This window comes from Giraffa tippelskirchi, chromosome 1, assembly GCF_054371585.1.
Source record: "Giraffa tippelskirchi isolate mGirTip1 chromosome 1, T2T-mGirTip1v1.2.pri, whole genome shotgun sequence".
NCBI classification, from domain to species: domain Eukaryota; kingdom Metazoa; phylum Chordata; class Mammalia; order Artiodactyla; family Giraffidae; genus Giraffa; species Giraffa tippelskirchi.
Window position 1 is genome coordinate 226,167,487 of NC_137275.1, and position 19,193 is coordinate 226,186,679.

The following is a 19,193-nucleotide window of genomic DNA, read 5'->3' on the forward strand; positions in this document are numbered from 1 at the left end:
ACAGAGCCTCTGATTTTCTTTAAAACAGAAAGAACGAAGAGAGGGTGAAAGGAGAGCCCCTCATTCTCTATCGTGAATCCGAGATCAGGCAAGCTTGGTTGTCGTTGTTCAATTGCTAAGTCATGTCCGACACTTGGCGACAGACAGCACCGATGGCAGCGCCAGGCTCCCTGTCCTTCACCATCCCCCAGAGTTGCTCAAATTCATGTTTACTGTGTCGATGATGCCATCCAACCATCTCACCCTCTGTCGTCCCCTTCTCCTCCTGTCCTCAATCTTTCCCAGCATCGGGGTCTTTTCCAATGAGTCAGTTCGACGAATCAGGTGGCCCTCAATTACCTCTACAAAGGAAGTTCAAGGCCCCAACTGCTTTCCTGGAAATTCTTTAAAAACCTCCCAGAATGAACAAGAGGAATACACAAGTCCCCACTTGTCTTACAAACCCGGAATTACTGATATCAAGCCACAGCTGCAAACGCTCTCCTGTTCCGTAAAGGTTTGCAGGTTCCGGAATCAGGACACGGATGCACCATCAGAATTCACCATCTGGGCCCAGGGTGGCTCCTCAGGCCGCCCTCCACGGCCACCCCTGACCTCAGAGCCCCAGCTCCTCGTGGTCCCCAGGACAGCCAGCCCGGGCAGCTGGGCCTGAGTCACCATCCACTGCACTCAGACACATCCCCTGGCCAGACAGGCGTCATCTTCCCATATGTTCTGTAATCTGTGCATTTTCCAAACAACTTGGCCCAGCTGTTAAGTAAATAATCAACATTCCAAAAATGTATCAGAAAATTATTTACTATATACACATAAACGTACATATAGTATAATGAGTCACTCATTGACAGATTAACTACAAAGTAATATTTCAACTTTATTTTAAAGCTATTAGTGAGGAAAATATACTGTATTGTAGGAATATTCTGTAAAATTTAGCCCTTAGCTATTCACTCTGAAAATGCTGAGCATTTTACTGGCTTTTCTAAGATGTTTTATCTTTCAGGAATGCCAAGGACATTTTCTCTAAACAACACAATCTGTGCTTTAATTTGAACAGTACTAAGTTTTGTCTTTTCTACTATAGGAACAAATCCTCTTTTAAAGAAGAAAAATTGTCCCACTCACTAGGGAAGCGGTCTCCCTGGATCTTCCACAGAACCGCTGAGAGTCTCTAAGGCTCTTTAAGACGACAGCAGCCTCAGGAACGACTCTGGCCGATGGGTCTCTTCCCGCCTCGGCCTGAGCCTCCAGACACCGCTTTAAGTATCCTCCTCTCCTTCCTCGTAACTCAGCATCGTGGACTCAGAGCATTTGCCAAACACCAGCCTCTTCACGGAAAGCACTGTTTAATTATTTTCATTTACATTATCCAGTTGGCTACTGAGTCCAGGCCAACTCAAGTACAGGGCATCTTTAAGAGCATGGAGATGAAAACAGAAACCCAACCTCATGCGAGGTTTTCTCTTGTTCTGAAGGTATAGTTGCTTTTGTTTCTCTCTCCAAAACAACCCTGTTAGAGCCTGAGAGACTGGTGGGAGGTCCCAGAGATCGCCGATATGAGATTCCCGGGAGATCCTCTGACAGATCATCTGACGAGATCCCCTGGGAGAAGATCCCAGGAGATCCCTGCTAGGAGATCCCAGGAGATCCCCTGAGAGGAGATCCCAGGAGATCTCTGCTAGGAGATACCAGGAGATCCCCTGAGAGGAGATCCCAGAAGATCCCCTGGCTGTGCTCAGAACCAAGGAGCAGCGAGCAGACGCCATCCTGCCCACACCACGTGCCCTCCCTCTTTGCCCCGGTTCTCCAGCCTTGGGGTGTAAGAGGAAAGTGGACATTTGGCAAATATGAAATTCTCTCAGTTTGATCTCGCTCAAAAAAGGTTATATGATTTTACAGCTATTTGCAAGAAAATACACACACATGCATTTTATATCCCTAATTTCAGCATACAATCCAATCACACACATCGGAAAAGACAGGAGCAAAGATAAAATGCCTGTCCCCTGCTCTCCTCTCTCCTCGATTTGCTTCTCAAAATAAATAAATAAACAGCTGGGGTCTTTGGGTTTGACCATTTCCTCTATTCTCTTTTGCATCCATGAAGCTGCGGTAACAGCTGCCTGCCTTAATACTAGTAACTCTTGTGAGAATAAGCTACATAGTTATGAGGGTCCATCCCAAAGCAGCAACACTCCTGCCGGTTCCGGGAAGGGCTCCCTGGGGGAAGGTCTCCTGCAGAGGAGGGGTCACCGTGGGCTTGTGGGGACAAGCCTTCCTGTGACGTCACCTCAACAGCCAGGCTCTGGCTGGAGTCCCGAGAGACCGGTGGACCAGGAGTCAGTTTCTCTTAAAAGAAAGTTACTCTGTAGACAGTCTCTGAGCTAAAGGACAGATGGCCCCGGGTGCTGGGTTTCATCCTTGTGGGGACATCTCTGCCTGGACGAGCACCACGCAAGCCGGAGAGGGTAACGGCTGTCACCAGCAGAGGCCCCAAAATTCAGGTGGAGAATCTGGTTTCTCCCACGTCCTAGAAAAGGAAACGCCAACTGAGAGAAACAGACCTCCATCAGCGAACACAAACCACGCTGCTCTGGAAGCGGGGACGGTCTCAGCTACACAAGCTGCTGCAGCAAGAGTCCTTGCCCGCTGGTTTCTAATTCCAGGCTTTCATCTGATGGAGCAGGCGCACGTGTTTGGGTAGATTTTCTTTTTCAGAATCTATTTATTCACTGAGGAAAAGGCAATTACTCTACAGGAGTGGGGGATTTCTTCAGGAGGCAGTTTTTCTTCCTTGGAAACCAGATTGTGTTCAAGAAAGAAGTGATTTACACACATTTGGATCTCCAGCAACACTTGATGATTGGATTTCATATCGTCACAAATTGAGGTGACTGCTCTCGGGGGAAAAATGAACAAAGGTTTCCTGGGAACAAAAGCGACATATAATGCACTTGTGCCCAGAGCATCTTTCCCAGCGAATCGTGCAGCTCAGCACATCGCTCTTCTATCGCTATGGAAGAAAAACTCTATAAAAAAAAAAACAAGTCTACATGCATCCCTGTTAAACTCCGATGCTGAAGCTCCCTCTCTCCTATGGAATAAACGAGTCCTGGGCCCTGCAGACTTTAGACCGGGACTCAGGACCGGAAGGCGGTCATGTGTCACTCAGGGCAGCACCGACCCCCGGGGGCCTGCCCCCAGAGCCGCCCCGAACGAGGGCCTCCGCCCTGGGCTTCCTCGCTCACGCGCCCAGCGCCGCCCTGCATCCTGGGCCGGGCTCTGCCCTCCTGACCCTGCCCTCCTGACCCTGCCCGTCACCGAGGGGCGTGCAGCACAGGGGAGTCTGCAGGGTGCAGGGGCCGAGGCGGGCGTGGGGAACAGGGGGTCGCATCAGGCAGAAAGGAGGAGGCCCGACTGCAGTCCCAGCAGAGAGGGGCACAGAGGTGCTGAAAGGCAGCGGGAAATGAGCTGAAAACGAGCCGCCCCGCCGATCAGGGACCATGTGCGGCGTCGGGTCACCTCCTCTGAACTGTGCGCTGCTCGAGCAGAGGCGCCAGGGCACCAGGCAGAGAGAGTGGGCAGAGGCAGAGGAGACATGCAGCAGGAGCCAGGGCAGCAGGGCGCGTGTCTGTCCCGTGAGCAGCCCGCCCTGGCTGCGCTGGCTTCCCCACGGCGCCGCGGGTTCTAAAGGAGGTGGGGGTTTGTCCCTGTGGCTTGCTCACGCCCCCTGCCCCGGGACACACAGCCAGGTGGGTGCAGACGCCGCAGTGCTGAAGCTGAGGACGGGGCAGATGGGGCAGACGGGGCTGGAATGCCAGCTCTGAAGCCTCAGCTCTCACCCGGGGACAACATGGGAGACCAGGAGAGAGCAAGGGCCCCGACAGCCCAGCAGGATAAGGAAACGGCCCTGCGTCCAGACCTGGGCTCGGGAAACAGCCAGCTATCCTTCAGCACCACATCTGTCACTAGAGTCCAAGAGAAACAAAAGCATTTTCTCTTTGTGAAGTCCAATATTAAAACAAGCTTTCATTACATGCCTCTATTTTTATTTATTAAAAAGTAGAGCATTCCAGCTTGATCCATTTATTACACTCGTGTCAGACAGCTCACCGGGCTAAAATCTCAGATAAACATCTGGTTGGAAATATGAGCTCTGTAGAAACCACTGTATGCTTGGTAAAACAGATGATAAACCATGATTTCACCTTATCTTAAATTTAAGTACACAACAGTGGGTGAAAATGTGGATATTGTCATCCAAAATTGTTGTTTTCTGTGTTGGAGTCCCAGTGACTAGAGAACACGACAGACAGTTCCTGGAGGTAGTGCTTTGTCCCCAGACCTGGAGGAAACAGAACCCTCCAAGAATGATTCATCCTCAGATGCTTTTAGTTTACTCATAGGCACGTTCTCTCGTTTTGCTGTTTACTATGAAAATCACCCTCTCTCATCTGTTTTACATGCAAAGAGAGGCCCTGACCCTGAGCTGTGGTTGAAAACTCGATCCTTACACAGGACACCTGGTTAGACTGGAGCGTGTGTGATAAAGAATTAACTACAAACAAAAAGAAGGCTAATCTGACCGCTCTGAGCTTGAGCCCAGCTGTAACGAGACACGCGGTTCCCACGAGTTCACGGATCCTGCAACAAAAGCAGCAAACCTTAAGGCCACCTAACGTCCGTGGAATTTCGTCCACTAGAAATTCTGAATGACAACATGTCTACATATTCCTTCACAAAAATGTAGTACAGTACGTTCATAACTTATTTCATTGCATATAATTTAAATCAAATGAGAGTCTCTTTCCATAAATTTCAGCAACAACTTGGTTAAAAGGTATCACCACTCTGTGGGCATTCAATGGGCTAGAAAGTTGCAAATACAACATTAAGAGTTAAAAGATCTTTAAGTGGAAAATCGCTCTAGCAGCTGCTGAAAGAAGCCCACACATTTGCATAATAAGTGGCACTGACTGTTCCTATTCTTGCAGTCTTGAGAAAGGGAAATACCTTTTAAAAGGAGAACAGAAAAAGATCGCAGGCAAGGAGCCCTTTTCCTAAAACCACGTTTTGAGGAAGAAACTCCTCAGCACAAAGCCCCAGGAAAGTTTCAGATGTCACCTAGCTCCCCAGAGGTGACTCGGGAGGTGAAGAAGCCAGTTCAGTCCACCACCCAGGAGAGGCGGGGCCAAGGGGTCAGCGAGATGGCGGGTGAGGCAGCTCCCAGCTGTCCCCAGGCCCCCAGACCCACCGAGGCTGCTGGCTCTGCCTCTGGCCCCGTCCGGGTCCGGGACGGATGCTGCCTCTGTGCCAGCGGGAGGGCAGACACCGTGCCGACTGGGGACTGACCCCGGCAGCCTGACGTCAGCCACCGCACAGCGCCGACCCCACAGGGATCAGCCACGCCGTGACACAGCCTGTCCCCTGCGTCCGACCCGCCCATCACCGAGTGTCCGTGAGACCATGAACGGCACTTCAGGCCTTTCCTACGAGATCCGCGGAGAAGAGGAGCCCTCGCTGAGTCCTCAGGCTTGGCGCTGAGCAGCCACAGCCAGGCGCCCATGAACACACAGCCCTCAACAGTCTAACTTAGCATCACGTGCCCGGCGGACAAAGAATGTCCCCACTCACAGCAGAGTTACACACAAGTATCTAGAAATCCTAAAATGTTTGGAAAGTGAACTATGTGCTTCCTTGTAAACCATGAGTCACTGCAAGGATCAAAGAGCAAATGAGGAAATATTTTGGCTGAATGCACGTGTGCTGCGTCCGCAAGAACCTCCCTTGCTGGCAGGCTCACCAGAAGCTCGGATGTGGCCCTGCTCATGGCTAAGGAGTGTCACAGTGGGACTGGGGACACACAGCTGAGCCCCCGGAGACACGGGTGGGTCTGGAAGACGCCCCAGGCTCTAACCTCCCTAGGGGGTCCCGGCGTGCTCTCCTGCCGGCCAAGGAGATGCAGCCCTCACCTGACACTCTGATCTGGAGCACAGCACCGTACTGGGACAGAACAGATGACCCCAGAGTGCAGACTGCAAAGGGAGAAACAGCAGCTCCCTTATCTCCAGGCGACACTGTCACCAACATAAAAAAAAAAAATCCCAGAATCCACAATCCTCTCACTGCTTTGGTTGGGACAGGATGTATCTTTTTCATATAGCTATGACTGATTATAATCTCTTTATTTAAAGGCAAGTTTATATCCTTTGTACATTTTTTTCTCTTGGGTTTTTTTTTTTTTGCAATCTTGGAAGTCTTTTTATTTTTTAATTAAAAATATAGCTCTTCAATTATCATTTATATTAGAAATAATTTTCTATCTTGTTTTGACTTTATTTTCTAATTTGTCTATTTTTTTTACGAGATTAAAAAACATTTCTTTATAGTCTATCTGCCTTTTTCTTATGGCTTCTGCATTATAAACGCCTTTCCCAATCTTATAACACTCAGAGATAAAGTTTTAAGAAATATAGTTCACAAAGAATGCTGACCATCAGATTTCTAAGAAACGCAAAGAGAAATGATCAAAAATACAAGAAAATAAGTAGTACTTCAACATTCCCTCACGTTCGGGTGGAATTCCTCACAAAGAGAAGAGATGCTGTGCAGGGGGCAGAATTCTCAGAGAAGATGCTGGAGGACTGCTTAGAGCTGGTGCAGGCACCAGCGTGGCGCTGAAGAACACGGACACAGACGCAAACAGCCCACTGGCAGCAGAGTTCTGAGTAGCAGCAACGGGCATCCGAGAAAAATTACCAGAACGCTGTAAGTCTTTCAGGAGGAAGGTGTGGTGAAAGGAGAGATTCCAGTCCTAAAGAGTTCTTTGCCACCCCTAAGGATGTTCTTTAGGAAGAACGGGGATCCCAGAAGGAACATCTGCGATGACAAAGGAACAGCACAGAGAAAAGTGCAAGATGTGGACAGAGCCTGTAGGAAAATCAGTAATAAAGTCTGAGTTTTGAAGTTAAAAAACAAGAGAGCACACCCCGTCAACAGCAGGGCACTAGTGGGTCTGTGCCCACTGGGTTCCGTCTCTGGGGGCTCCCAGGTCTTGTTACAGGAACACAGTCTTCTCTCATCCACCTGGACCTGCTGTTCTGGCATCCTCAGCTCTGATGAGCAGCTGCCCTGGGTATAAAGTGCTGAACTGATAGTGCGTCTTTTCTCCCTCAGCACCTTGGAGAGTGCCACCCCACTGCCTTCTTCCCTCCAGTCAGGGGAGAGATGTTACACTTAGAAGATGAATCACAGAAATCCACCCCAAAACATGATTTATTGATGCATTTCTGGCAGAGCAGGGTCCAAACCAACCACCACCTCCTCCTGCCCACCTGTGAACACGGAGACTACAAATCCAAAAGTGCTCCGATACACCCTGACAACAATGAAAGGAACCTACAGGTCACAATGGACTTTAATCAAGCAAAGGAAGGAAGTAGCTTTAATGCACAAAGATCTGGGCTGGCTCCACCTATATCAGAAAGAGAATACATAAGACTCATCAATCTTAGCCAAGATTTTGTGTCTTATCCTGATGGGAAAGCTTTTCAATTTTACCTCCTCTCTTTCTTAACTGCCAGCTTTTTCCTCTTCATTGTATTAAGTTTTCCGATACTTAATTTAACATAGTCAACAAAAGAATCCGAAATGCAGTACTTGAATGCAATCTCAAAAACGACAGAATGACCTCTGTTCATTTCCAAGGCAAACCATTCAATATCACATGAATCCAAGTCTATGCCCCGACCAGTAATGCTGAAGAAGCTGAAGTTGAACAGTTCTATGAAGACCTACAAGACCTTCTAGAACTAACACCCAAAAAAGATGTCCTCTTCATTATAGGGGACTGGAATGCAAAAGTAGGAAGTCAAGAAATACCTGGAGTAATGGGCAAATTTGGCCTTGGAGTACAGAATGAAGCAGGGCAAAGGCTAATAGAGTTTTGCCAAGAGAACCCACTGGTCATAGCAAACATACTCTTCCAACAACACAAGAGAAGACTCTACACATGGACATCACCAGATGGTCAATATTGAAATCACATTCATTATATTCTTTGCAGCTAAAGATGGAGAAGCTCTATACAGTCAGCAAAAATAAGACCGGGAGCTGAACTACTGCTGCTGCTGCTGCTAAGTCGCTGTGGTCGTGTCCAACTCTGTGCGACCCCATAGATGGCAGCCCACCAGGCTCCACCGTCCCTGGGATTCTCCAGGCAAGAAAACTGGAGTGGGTTGCCATTCCCTCCTCCAATGCATGAAAGTGAAAAGTGAAAGTGAAGTTGCTCAGTCATGTCCAACTCTTAGCAAGCCCATGGACTGCAGCCTACCAGGCTCCTCCATCCATGAGATTTTCGAGGCAAGAGTACCGGAGTGGGTTGCCATTGCCTTCTCCAATCATGAAGTCATTATTGCCAAATTCAGACTTAAATTGAAGAAAGTAGGGAAAACCATTAGACCATTCAGGTATGACCTAAATCAAATCCCTTATGACTATACAGTGGAAGTGAGAAATAGATTTAAGGGACTAGATCTGATAGAGTGCCTGAAGAACAATGGACAGAGGTTCATGACATTGTACAGTAGGCAGGGATCAAGACCATCCTCAAGAAAAAGAAATGCAAAAAGGCAAACTGGTTGTCTGAGGAGGCCTTACAAATAGCTGAGAAAAGAAGAGAAGTGAAAGGAAAAGGAAAAAAGGAAAGATATACCCATTTGAATGCAGAGTTCCAAAGAATAGCAAAGAGAGATAGGAAAGCCTTCCTAAATGATCAATGCAAAGAGACAGAGGGGGAAAAAAAGAATGGGAAAGACTAGAGATCTCTTCAAGAAAATTAGAGATACCAAGGGAACATTTCATGCAAACATGGGCACAATAAAGGACAAGCAGAAGATATTAACAAGAGTTGGCAAACATACACAGAAGAAATGCAAAAAAGATCTTCATGACTCAGATAATCACAATGGTATGATCACTCACCTAGAGCCAGCCATCCTGGAATGAGAAGTCAAGAGGGCCTTAGGAAGCATCACTATGAACAGAGCTAGTGGAGATGATGGAATTCCAGCTGAGCTATTTCAAATCCTAAAAGATGTTAGAGACGGACATGACTGAGTGACTGAACTGAACTGTATTTAACATATCATGTCATATATGCTCATATCAAATTAATAAACTATATTATCTGATTTAGATATTAACTTTTAACATGACTAAATCTTATCTGAGCATCAGTTCAGTTCAGTTCAGTTGCTCAGTCGTGTCCGACTCTTTTCGACCCCATGGACTACAGCACGCCAGGCCTCCCTGTCCATCACCAACCCCTGGAGTTTACTCAAACTCATCGAGTCGGTGATACCATCCAACCATCTCATCCTCTGTCGTCCTCTTCTCCTCCTGCCTTCAATCTTTCCCAGCATCAGGGTCTTTTCCAATGAGTCAGCTTTCGCATCAGGTGGCCAAAGTATTGGAGTTTCAGCTTCAGCATCAGTCCTTCCATTGAATATTCAGGACTGATTTCCTTTAGGATGAACTGGTTGGATCGAAGCACTGCACTTCCTATATATACTATTAGTTACTTTTTCCTATTTCACTTTGGTAGTTAGAACAAATCTATGTGATATAAAGAGAAGGAGTGGTTAATACGTATGTGACTGAGCATGTCATGACTCATCTTTGATTATCACCAATTTCCAAACTGGATTCTAATTTCTTAAATCTTAGAGAAATAGAATGGTTTTGAAAAGTGGAAGTGTTAGTTGCTCAGTCATGTCAAACTCTTTGCGGCCCCATGGACTCCCAGGTTCCTCTGTCCATGGATTCTCCAGGCAAGAATACTGGAGTGGGTAGCCCTTTCCTTCTCCAAGGGATCTTCCCAACCCAGGGATAGAACCCAGGTGTCCGGCACTGCAGGCAGATATTTTACTGTCTGAGCCACCAAGGTGAACATTATTCCAAAATCCTGAGTGTCAGTTAAGAATTGACTGTGTTTTAACTATATTAACATTGGCATCACTGACTCAATGGACGTGAGCTTGAGCAAACTCTGGGAGATACTGAAGGACAGGGAACCCTGGCGTGCTGCAGTCTGTGGGTTCACAAAGCGTTGGACGTGACTTAGCGACTGAACAAACAACAGCAACATCAATATATAAAAATACATAAATATTATTTATATTTTGCATCTTAAACTTAAAACTTCTGCAGGTTCAAGTTAATTTTTTATATCTTTCTGGATTTTAAGTGAATCAATTTCTTTTCAAAATGCCACGGACTTCAATCACAGAGATTTTAGCACTAAATCCTGGTTCCCACTGCATTTCAAATCCTAAACGCCAACTGAGGCACGTGACTTCAGAGTTTTTCTCTAAAGCAATTACAGAAAATTTACAAAGCTTCAGTCAGCCCAGCTTCACTAAAATGTCACTTCTTTGCAGAATTAAAAAATCCACCATGTTTTACATTCACATCTTGCAATGGGTATTCACCAGTTACCACTGCAATGAGATAGAAAGTAAAAGTTAAACACCACAGATATTTTATGTTAATTGATATTTAATGTATAATAATAAAGGAAACTGTCCAAAATACTTTTCTAAAAATTTATTAAACCATTTATCTTACAGTTTTTAACGGAAACTGGAAAATGTTTACGTTTCAAGTTTTCAACATACTAGAAAAGGTAACAGAAATGCAGCTCTGAGGGAAGAGGGAAAAGTACTTTAAACTTTCCTCTTCAAAAATTAATTCCTAGTCGTTGTTCTAGTGACAGAAGGATTCTCCGCATTCTCCTCCTGGCCTTACAGGTGAGTCACAGAGGCGGGCGCCTGCCCACAGCGCAGAGTCCCCGGAGAGGGTGCAGACCCCGCAGCCACAGGCTGCAGCCGCAGCTGACGGTTGGGGAGCCGGCTGAGACCCGCGCTGAGAGCTGGGTTCCCGCGCCCGTCACTCTAACAGCGCGCTTGCGTCTCTCTCCCGCACCACACCCACACGAGTCGGTCATGACCTGAAACCTCTGGCCCGTCTCACGCCATAACCGCGGAGGCTAGGGCGTGTCCCCCGTGTGACGCAGCCTGACTGTCTCACCAAGCCCACCGGATGGGCACCACCCGCGCCGAGGCCAGCGCGTCCCCAGCGCCCCGCGGCCCCGGTGGCGGGGAGGGGGCACTGCACTCCTCTCGGAGAATAACAAAAACTGCACATAACTGCAACATGAAAGGTCAACTAACGAGTCATTTGGTAAACTGATCATCTGAAGAGCAACCATTAAGGATAACATTCAGCAGGACAGAGATGGGAGGAGAATATGCTACATTTCACCACTAATAGTAAACCGCTTACTCCTTGGAAGGAAGGTTATGGCCAACCTAGACAGCATATTTAAAAGCAGAGACATTACTTTGCCAACAAAAGTCCGTCTCGTCAAGGCTATGGTTTTTCCAGTGGTCATGTATGGATGTGAGAGTTGGACGGTGAAGAAAGCTGAACGCCGCAGAATTGAAGCTTTTGAACTGTGGTGTTGGAGAAGATTCTTGAGAGTCCCTTGGACCGCAAGGAGATCCAATCAATCCATCCTAAGGAGATCAGTCCTGGGTGTTCATTGGAAGGACTGATGTTGAAGCTGAAACTCCTATACTTTGGGCACCTCATGAGAAGAGTTGACTCATTGGAAAAGACCCTAATGCTGGGAAGGATTGGGGGCAGGAGGAGAAGGGGACGACAGAGGATGAGATGGTTGGATGGCATCACTGAGTTGATGGACATGGGTTTGGGTAGACTCCGGGAGTTGGTGATGGACAGGGAGGCCTGGCGTGCTGCAGTCCATGGGGTCGCAAAGAGTAGGACACAACTAAGCGACTGAACTGAACTGAACCACTAATAGTGATGCAGATTTATACAACTGATGTTAAGATACAGCTATTATAAAAATATAAAGGCACTGTTTTATTCAAACCCAAAGTAGCTAATCATGATTACAAGTTCTCAGAACAAGAGCCAGAAACAGAACGGGCTTCCTCTCAGTCACAGCATTCTGTACCATCAACTGGGATGAATCCTTCGATTCAGCCAGCGCGTGTGTATTGGCCACTGGGTACCAGGGTCTCACTGACTCATCCAGTCCTGAGCCCCTTTCTGGAAGAAAGGGGACTCTCCCACTCACTCACAAGCAGTCTCCCTGGCAAAGCTGCCATCCCGCCCTTTCCAAAGGCAATTGCTGACGTTGGCTGGTCCACATGTTCACCCAAGAGTGGACAAGGCTCATGAAACACACAGGCACAGATGCCGCCCAAAAGTGGTTCCGACAGCAGGAGAGGACGGCAGCAGGAGCTAGCAGGGCTAGCGGAGGCGGGACGGACACCCCACCGCGATGGCTATTAGTGGGGCTCAGGGGCGGTTTAACCAGGAGGTGAGGCTACCTGGAAACAAGAAAAGGACCCACAGCAGAAGGTCCACACGCCCCACTTGCAAAGCCAGAGCAGAGGAGCAGGTCTGCTGAGTTCACAGCCCACCTTTCAGCTCTTACTTAGGGAGGGAAGCTGGTCTCCTGGTCAAAGAACACCCGAGGGCCACAGCACTTAGTTTCTGAAGGCTGAGTCATCAAAATGTGTGCAAACGTTGACAAATGTGCTATTTATCTTCCATACAAAATGTTATGTCACACTTTCTAAATACAGACTGTTCTCCTAAACACTAGCTCAATGAACAAAAATGTCCCAATGTAGAAGCTGGGTGCATTCACGTGGTTATAGTCTTACAGATAATAATTCATAAAATAGAGAGCAAATTATACTCCAGTTAAGAGCATTCACATTCATTCTAGAAATGGAATTTGATTCTTATACTGGTTTGTCATTTAAACTACTTCCATCAAAATATAAAAAATTACAGTTACTTCTCTTTGAGTCCACGCTTGAATGCAATTAGCGCTCACTGCACAGGGAGGCGCACCCGCCCTCAGCCAAAGTCAGCACGAGACACGGCGGTATGAACGCTGGTGACACCGTGAGACCTGATGCTGAACCTGACCGTTCATACAACGGCAATTACAACTCAGCGCCATAACACAAGGAATGTTGGTGCCTATCAAAAATAGGGTTGATGTCCAATGGCAAGCAGATTTATTCACTCACAGTAGTGACTGTAAGTAACACGCAGACTCAGCGCCAGGTGTGATGCACAGACAGACAGCTCCTGAGACCCCTCAGAAGCAGGTCAGCGAGGGTGCCGGGCTCCCCAGCAGGTCCCCTGGGCACCCCCACGTAACTGGCCTTTTCTGTTTCCCGCAACGACTGCTAACAGGGCCGCTAAGCAACTAAGAGGAGCAGTTTTAAAATTTCACACTTCTTTGCTTAATCAAATCATAGCTAATTAGTAATGTTTACAGGATGTAAAACTACAGCCTCCATAGAAAACAGAAATGGTTTCACCAATAATCTTAACTGAGGAACACACCATCATAGCGTTCACTACCCTTTTCAACAGTGTTGACGAGAAAAGTGAGAGGCGAGGCAGGCAGGGCTGGGTGGGGGTCCAGGGTGCAGAGGCTGGTGCTCAGCACAGAATCGAGGGGACCTCGGCCTGGCCTGGGGGCAGGTGACCTCAAGTGTTCAGTGAGAACAAGCCCAACCGTCTCCAAGACCCCAGTCTGAGTGACAACAGTAACCAGCGGGACATAAGGAAAAGCACAAGCCAGTTTAAATGCAAATGCATTTTTCCAAGACATCCTCTTGCATTTTTCCATGACATCCTCTTGCATTTTTTCCTCCAAAAGTATTTCTTTAACCTGCTTTGGCTCATCTAAAAAAAAATGCATGTAGAGTCTAACTGGCGAGTTTCTGAGGGTGCTGGAATCAGACCTCAAAGGACTCTTAGAACCTGTGGTGACCCAGGGGCCAAAGAGCAGATAAAACCAAGGAGGGTCTTGGAAGGCAGGAACAGAACAACCAGACCCTTATGGCCCTTCCCTCCCTGGGCTGTAACTATTAGTGGAACAGCATAACCTGTCTCCCCTCCCCACAGGGAGAGGGTATTTGCCCTACCCTTCCCCCACCCAGCACACATGCCTTATGTGATCAGCAAGTGACCCGAAAGTCCCATCTCACTCCTTGCACCCTGGGTATAAAAGTGGACTAAGGACCCCTGTTCAACGTCGGTTCTCTCTCGAGCTGGCCCGCCATTCTAACAGTGTTTCCCACTCTAATGAACTTTATTTCCCTCTCATTCTGTCTCATGTCTGGAAATTCTTTTCCAACCCGCGCCCGGACCACGACAGAACCCAAACCGCAGGTTCTTCAGGTGGAGGTGGAGGTGGCAGGGGACACATGCTTCCCAGTTCCCATCCTGCCGGGCCACCCACTGCCCACGTCCACGAGCCCAGGGGCAGTGTCTGCTCTGTGTGGACAACACAGGGCCCCGGGTGCAGAGATGACCCCACTCGCCTGATGCCAAGTGCTTCCCGTGGTGACAGGCGAGCCTCCAGGACACGCACGGCCGTCCTGATTCTGCAGCCAGGGTACCCAGTCACAGACAGGGAACCGGCTGTGAGCCCACTGACCCGGGCTCCCCTCCCTCCGTTCAGACGATATAAAGCAGCTCAGCATCTCCACCTGCTTCCCTGGAATTCAGTCTGTGCTGCTCTGCCGTCAGCCTTTCCTCCTGCGTGTTGCCTGGGACATCACGGACGGGGGGGCTACTGCTGAAACTTTAAAGCCATATTTATGCTTATGCAGCCACACAGACATGCAGATATAAAAGGTCGCTGTTCCTCATACTTTGCTTGGTGAAATATGCCATATTTTTACATCTGATAGTTTCAATAAATAAGCATACTTTTTAAACTTGGATCTTGTTAAAATGTTCACATACCTCCTGGAAAAATCAGGTAATTCTCCATTTTTAAAGATGTCTATCTTGCTTATGACATCACAGACATCATCAGAAGTTTCATCCCTATCTCAAAGATGAGTCAGCTAGGACGAGAAACACGTGACAGCCTTCCCCCAGGTACTGGGTCACCCAGGTGGAATCCCATCACCCGGGGGGCCTGGGTCACCCGGGGGGCCTGGGTCACCCGGGGGGATCCCCATCACCTGGGGGCCCAGGTGACCCACCTCTAACTAGATGCGGGAGTGGTGACATTACCAGACACTCACTTTACATGACCTGACAGGCTCTCATCTTCAATCACCGCGCTCACCGTGAGACCCACACCTGAGCGGCTCTCCCAGCCCCTGAACGGGAGCCTCCCCTGGAGCAGCAGCATGCGTTAAAAACAGAACATGTGCGTCCAGCACAAACCAACCAGAGTCTGGACGTGAAAGCAGGCGCAGGGCTGGATCTCTCCCACAGGGTTTATCCACACAGGGGAGTCAGGTAAACAGAGGCTCAACTCAGGGAAAGTGTGCACCAGGGAACGGTTCTAATACAAAGCAGACACGCCAATCCTGAGCAAGAGACACTCAAGCTAGGCCAAGTTCTCATGATTCAAACCAGCAGTCAGAAAGAACATGTTGTTTTGCTGACTTAAAAAAAAAATGTTTACAACTAGAATTATAATGGGTTGAAAACAACTTTCTTAAATGTAATCATTTTCTAATTAGAAGCACTAAGTTCTCCTTCTTAACTGAAATGATAAATAACTATGCACATTCAGTGATGTCATGGACAGTTACTGACAAGAAACACAGCAAATCCACATGGCTGTCCAGACGCCAGGGATTCAAGTGAAAACCAATGGCCATCAGAGGCCAACAGTGCAAAGACATTTAGTGCCAAGGCAGGCTGCATCCATGACTGTGTGCTCTGAACGTTCCTGCACGTAACAGATTCATTTGATTAATAAACAGATGAGCCCTGAACCTGCCATGGGCTGGAGTGCACAGCACCGGGGACGCCTGGGGGCTCCTGGGGGCCCCTGACACTGGAGCGAGCATCCCTGGTCTTGCAGCTCTGTCTTCCTCTCCCAGCCCGCATCCTTGAGTGCCCACGGAACCCTGGGCAGCGCGAGGTGCAGGGCATCACGTCCTCAAGACTGACTGCGAAGGAAGCAGTCATCACAGCTCAGCAAACAGGGTGGAGCCCTCGTCTGCGCCCCACACTTAGTGCCTACGGAGTCAGCACTCCAGAGACCGTTTGAGGATCCGCCATTGACATCATTTTTAAAAGCTGAAATTGCTGTCAACGACTCGTCTATGAGGTGAATTATGCAGCAGGACAAATCCACTTGGCTCCTGAACTGTAATCACAGTGGCTGTAGACGGGACCCGGGAAAGCCCCTCAGCTCCTGACCCAGAGCATGGCTGTCATCCTAGGCGGGACAGAACCCCCAGCCTCCCCTTCTTAAAGGACGCAGTTTACTTCCAGAACCTCTTCCCCATTTAATTTCCGTCTGCAACAGCTGCAAATCTCCTCTGTGACAGAATACTTCAAACAATCAACAGGGAACTTTACCCGAAACTTAACTGCAAGATGTTGGCATAACAGCCCAGAGTTGTATAACTTAATGGAGGAGGCAACTATGCCTACACATATTTAAAGAAAACCACACAGTCATTAATACTGCCCTAGCCTAGAAACATTCTGACACACAAGGATTTATAAAAGCCTTCAAACCACAGTCGCCTGAAACACTGCTCAGTTACCCTAAGAAGGCAGCTGAGTCCACGCGGGCGTCTCCTGCCTCTCCTGGGCTTGGGGCGTCTGCGGGGAGGCACCCTGCTGGAGGCGGTCCGGCTGGGGTTAGCCCCCAGCCCGCGGGGTGGGGGGTTCTCCTGGGCCCCTGTCCTCAGACGGCTCCCGGACACTGCGAGGCTGGGTGCGACCCCAAGGCTCCTCCAGAAGTTTTCGTTTCTCTTTCGGCCACGCCGCTGCTTCCCCGCAACAGTGCAGAGATTGAAGAGTAAGAGGTGGCGGGGCACCACCACCCCGCCACCCCGGGTGGTTTGAGGCAGGGCTGAGAAGAGAAGTCACGCACACACGCATCCCGAACCGGTATCACGAATCCAACATCCAGGGCTGGGCTGCCCCCAAAGTAGCGGGGTTCCCGGCCGGGGTAGGGGGAGCGCCGGACACAGCCCCCCCAAGACCGAGCTGGGCTTGGGGAGGCGCCCGCCTCGTGGGTTCAGGGGCTCGTCTCCGCGCCCCTGTACCCCGAAGCCCAGGAGCCGCTCGCAGGAACAGGAGGGACGAACCCAGAACCCCCAGTCCCGGAAAACCTGCTTCACTGGGGCCACGAGTCGCCGCACCTTCCAGCCTTCAACTCGGGAACAGGCGGACCCCACGAGTTTCCGTCTGGGGAGCTGGGGCGGGGGAGGACGGAGGGTCACCGGCCAGGGACTTGGGGACGGGGACGCGGGAGGGAAGGAGGCGCCGGAAGACGAGGGGCGCCAGGTGAGAAGGGGGCTTCCCCACCGCGGGGAAGGAGGCGCCGGAAGACGAGGGGCGCCAGGTGAGAAGGGGGCTTCCCCACCGCAGGGAAGGAGGCGCAGAGGGGAGGAGCGCCGAGAGGAGGCGCGGGGAGGGAGCGGTGCGCACTCACCTGCGAGCGGCCCGGGCGCCCGCGGCGGGCAGCCGGGGGCCGGGTTCCCTCGGCGCTCATCGCCGCCCACTCGGCGGGCCCGCGCTCCGGGGCCCTGCGCCAGCCTCCCAGGGCCCGGGGCGCCGCGTCCGGGCCCCTGTCCGCGCGGCGGCGCTCAGACTGGGCTCGGGCGCCGCGGGCAGCGGGTCGGGGGGCCGAGCTCCGCCCACGAGCACCGCCCCGGGCCCGCCCCCGGGGAGGAGGGGCGCGCGGCGGCCGAGGCGCGGGGCCCACACGCCCGGGGAGGTGGGGGTGGTGCCCCGCGGCTGCGGACCCCGCCCCGGGGTCGAGCGCATCTCCCGGCCTGCGCCCCCTCCCCACCCCTGCTCCCCCGAGGATCTGACCGGGGGCGTCCCCTCCCCCCAGGACTTCCCCGCCCTCGGGGGGTCGCAGCCCGAAGCCTTCCGCGTCCCTGGCCCCCATCCCCTGGGGTTTTCCCAGCATCCGGAGCCGACGTCGGGCCCCGGGGACTGTCCAGAAAAGGAAAGAGCGCGGGAGCCTCACCCGGGACCGCGCCCCGAACCGCACGATAGACTCGGGTCCTCCCGGAGGCAGCGCCGACCTGGGACCCCGGCGCCCCGCGCACTGGGCTGGGGAGCCCCGCCTCGCACTGCCCGGTAGTGAGGACTCGGGCAGGCCCCGGCTGGTCGGCGGTCCCCTTGCCCGTCAGGGCAGTACTGGCTCGCGCAGACTCAAGTCATCCTCGTTCAAACGCAAATGAAAGCTTGGGATAATCTCAGGAAACACACCCCCCCCCCGCCCCAAACCGGCAGCTTTTAAAAGCAGCAAGCAGGTATCTGCCACGCTTTCCAATCCCGTGTCCGCCGGTCCTGACCCTTACTTGGCACAGGTGCTCGCAGGCTTTCACCTGGGGAAGCCGCCCACGGTCCTAGGAGACGGGAGAGCGGCAAGTCCAAACGCGGGACCATGTGACCTGTCTCTGCCGGGAGAAAGCCCCGGGCTGGGTGGACAAGTGGAGATCGGGCAATCAGAGAGACTGCTCAGTCTGACTGCCACCTTTTCCAGCTTTATTGGGAAATGATTGATTGTTGTTGCTGTTCAGTCGCTAAGTCGTATCCAACTCCTCGTGACCCCACTATACTGCAGCGAGCCAATCTCCTCTGTCCACCACTGTCTTCTGGAAGTGACTCCAACTCATGGCCATTGAGAAGGCGATGTTATCTAACAATCTCATCCTCTGCAGGTCCCTTTTCTTTTTGCCAGAGGATGGATAACATTGTGCAAACTTAAGGTGTAAGAAGTGTTTATTTGCTACACTTAACAATGCAAGGTGATTACCATCCTAGGCTAGCCAAGACCTTCATCAGCTCACATAACTACCATTTTTTTTAGTAGTAAGAACGTTCATAATCTGCCCTCTTAGCAACTTTCAAGTATATAATACAGTCTTGGTAAGGATAGTCTCCGTGCTGTACCTTAGGTCCCCAGAATTTATTCATCTTGTAACTGAACAGTTTGTACCCTCTGATCAACATCTTTGCAGCCCTCCAACTCCCAAGCGCCTTGTTACCTACCGAGTCCAGAATCCAATCTGCCTCTGCTCCTGGCAGGACAAGCCAATGAGTTGGAGATGAGGTGTGGAGGAAAGAATGGC

At 50.4% G+C, this 19,193-nt stretch overlaps 1 protein-coding gene across 1 annotated transcript in view; it reads right to left on the reverse strand.

Annotated features, from left to right (window-relative positions):
- SNTG2 (syntrophin gamma 2) overlaps positions 1-17,695 on the reverse strand; it is a 124,043-nt gene extending 106,348 nt beyond the window's left edge. Inside the window, exon 1 of the mRNA XM_081576295.1 lies at positions 17,540-17,695. Coding sequence (XP_081432421.1) covers positions 17,540-17,599 — 60 coding nt within the window. The 5' untranslated portion in view covers positions 17,600-17,695. The remainder of the gene's footprint in view (positions 1-17,539) is intronic.
- Between the last annotated feature and the right edge of the window lie 1,498 nt (positions 17,696-19,193).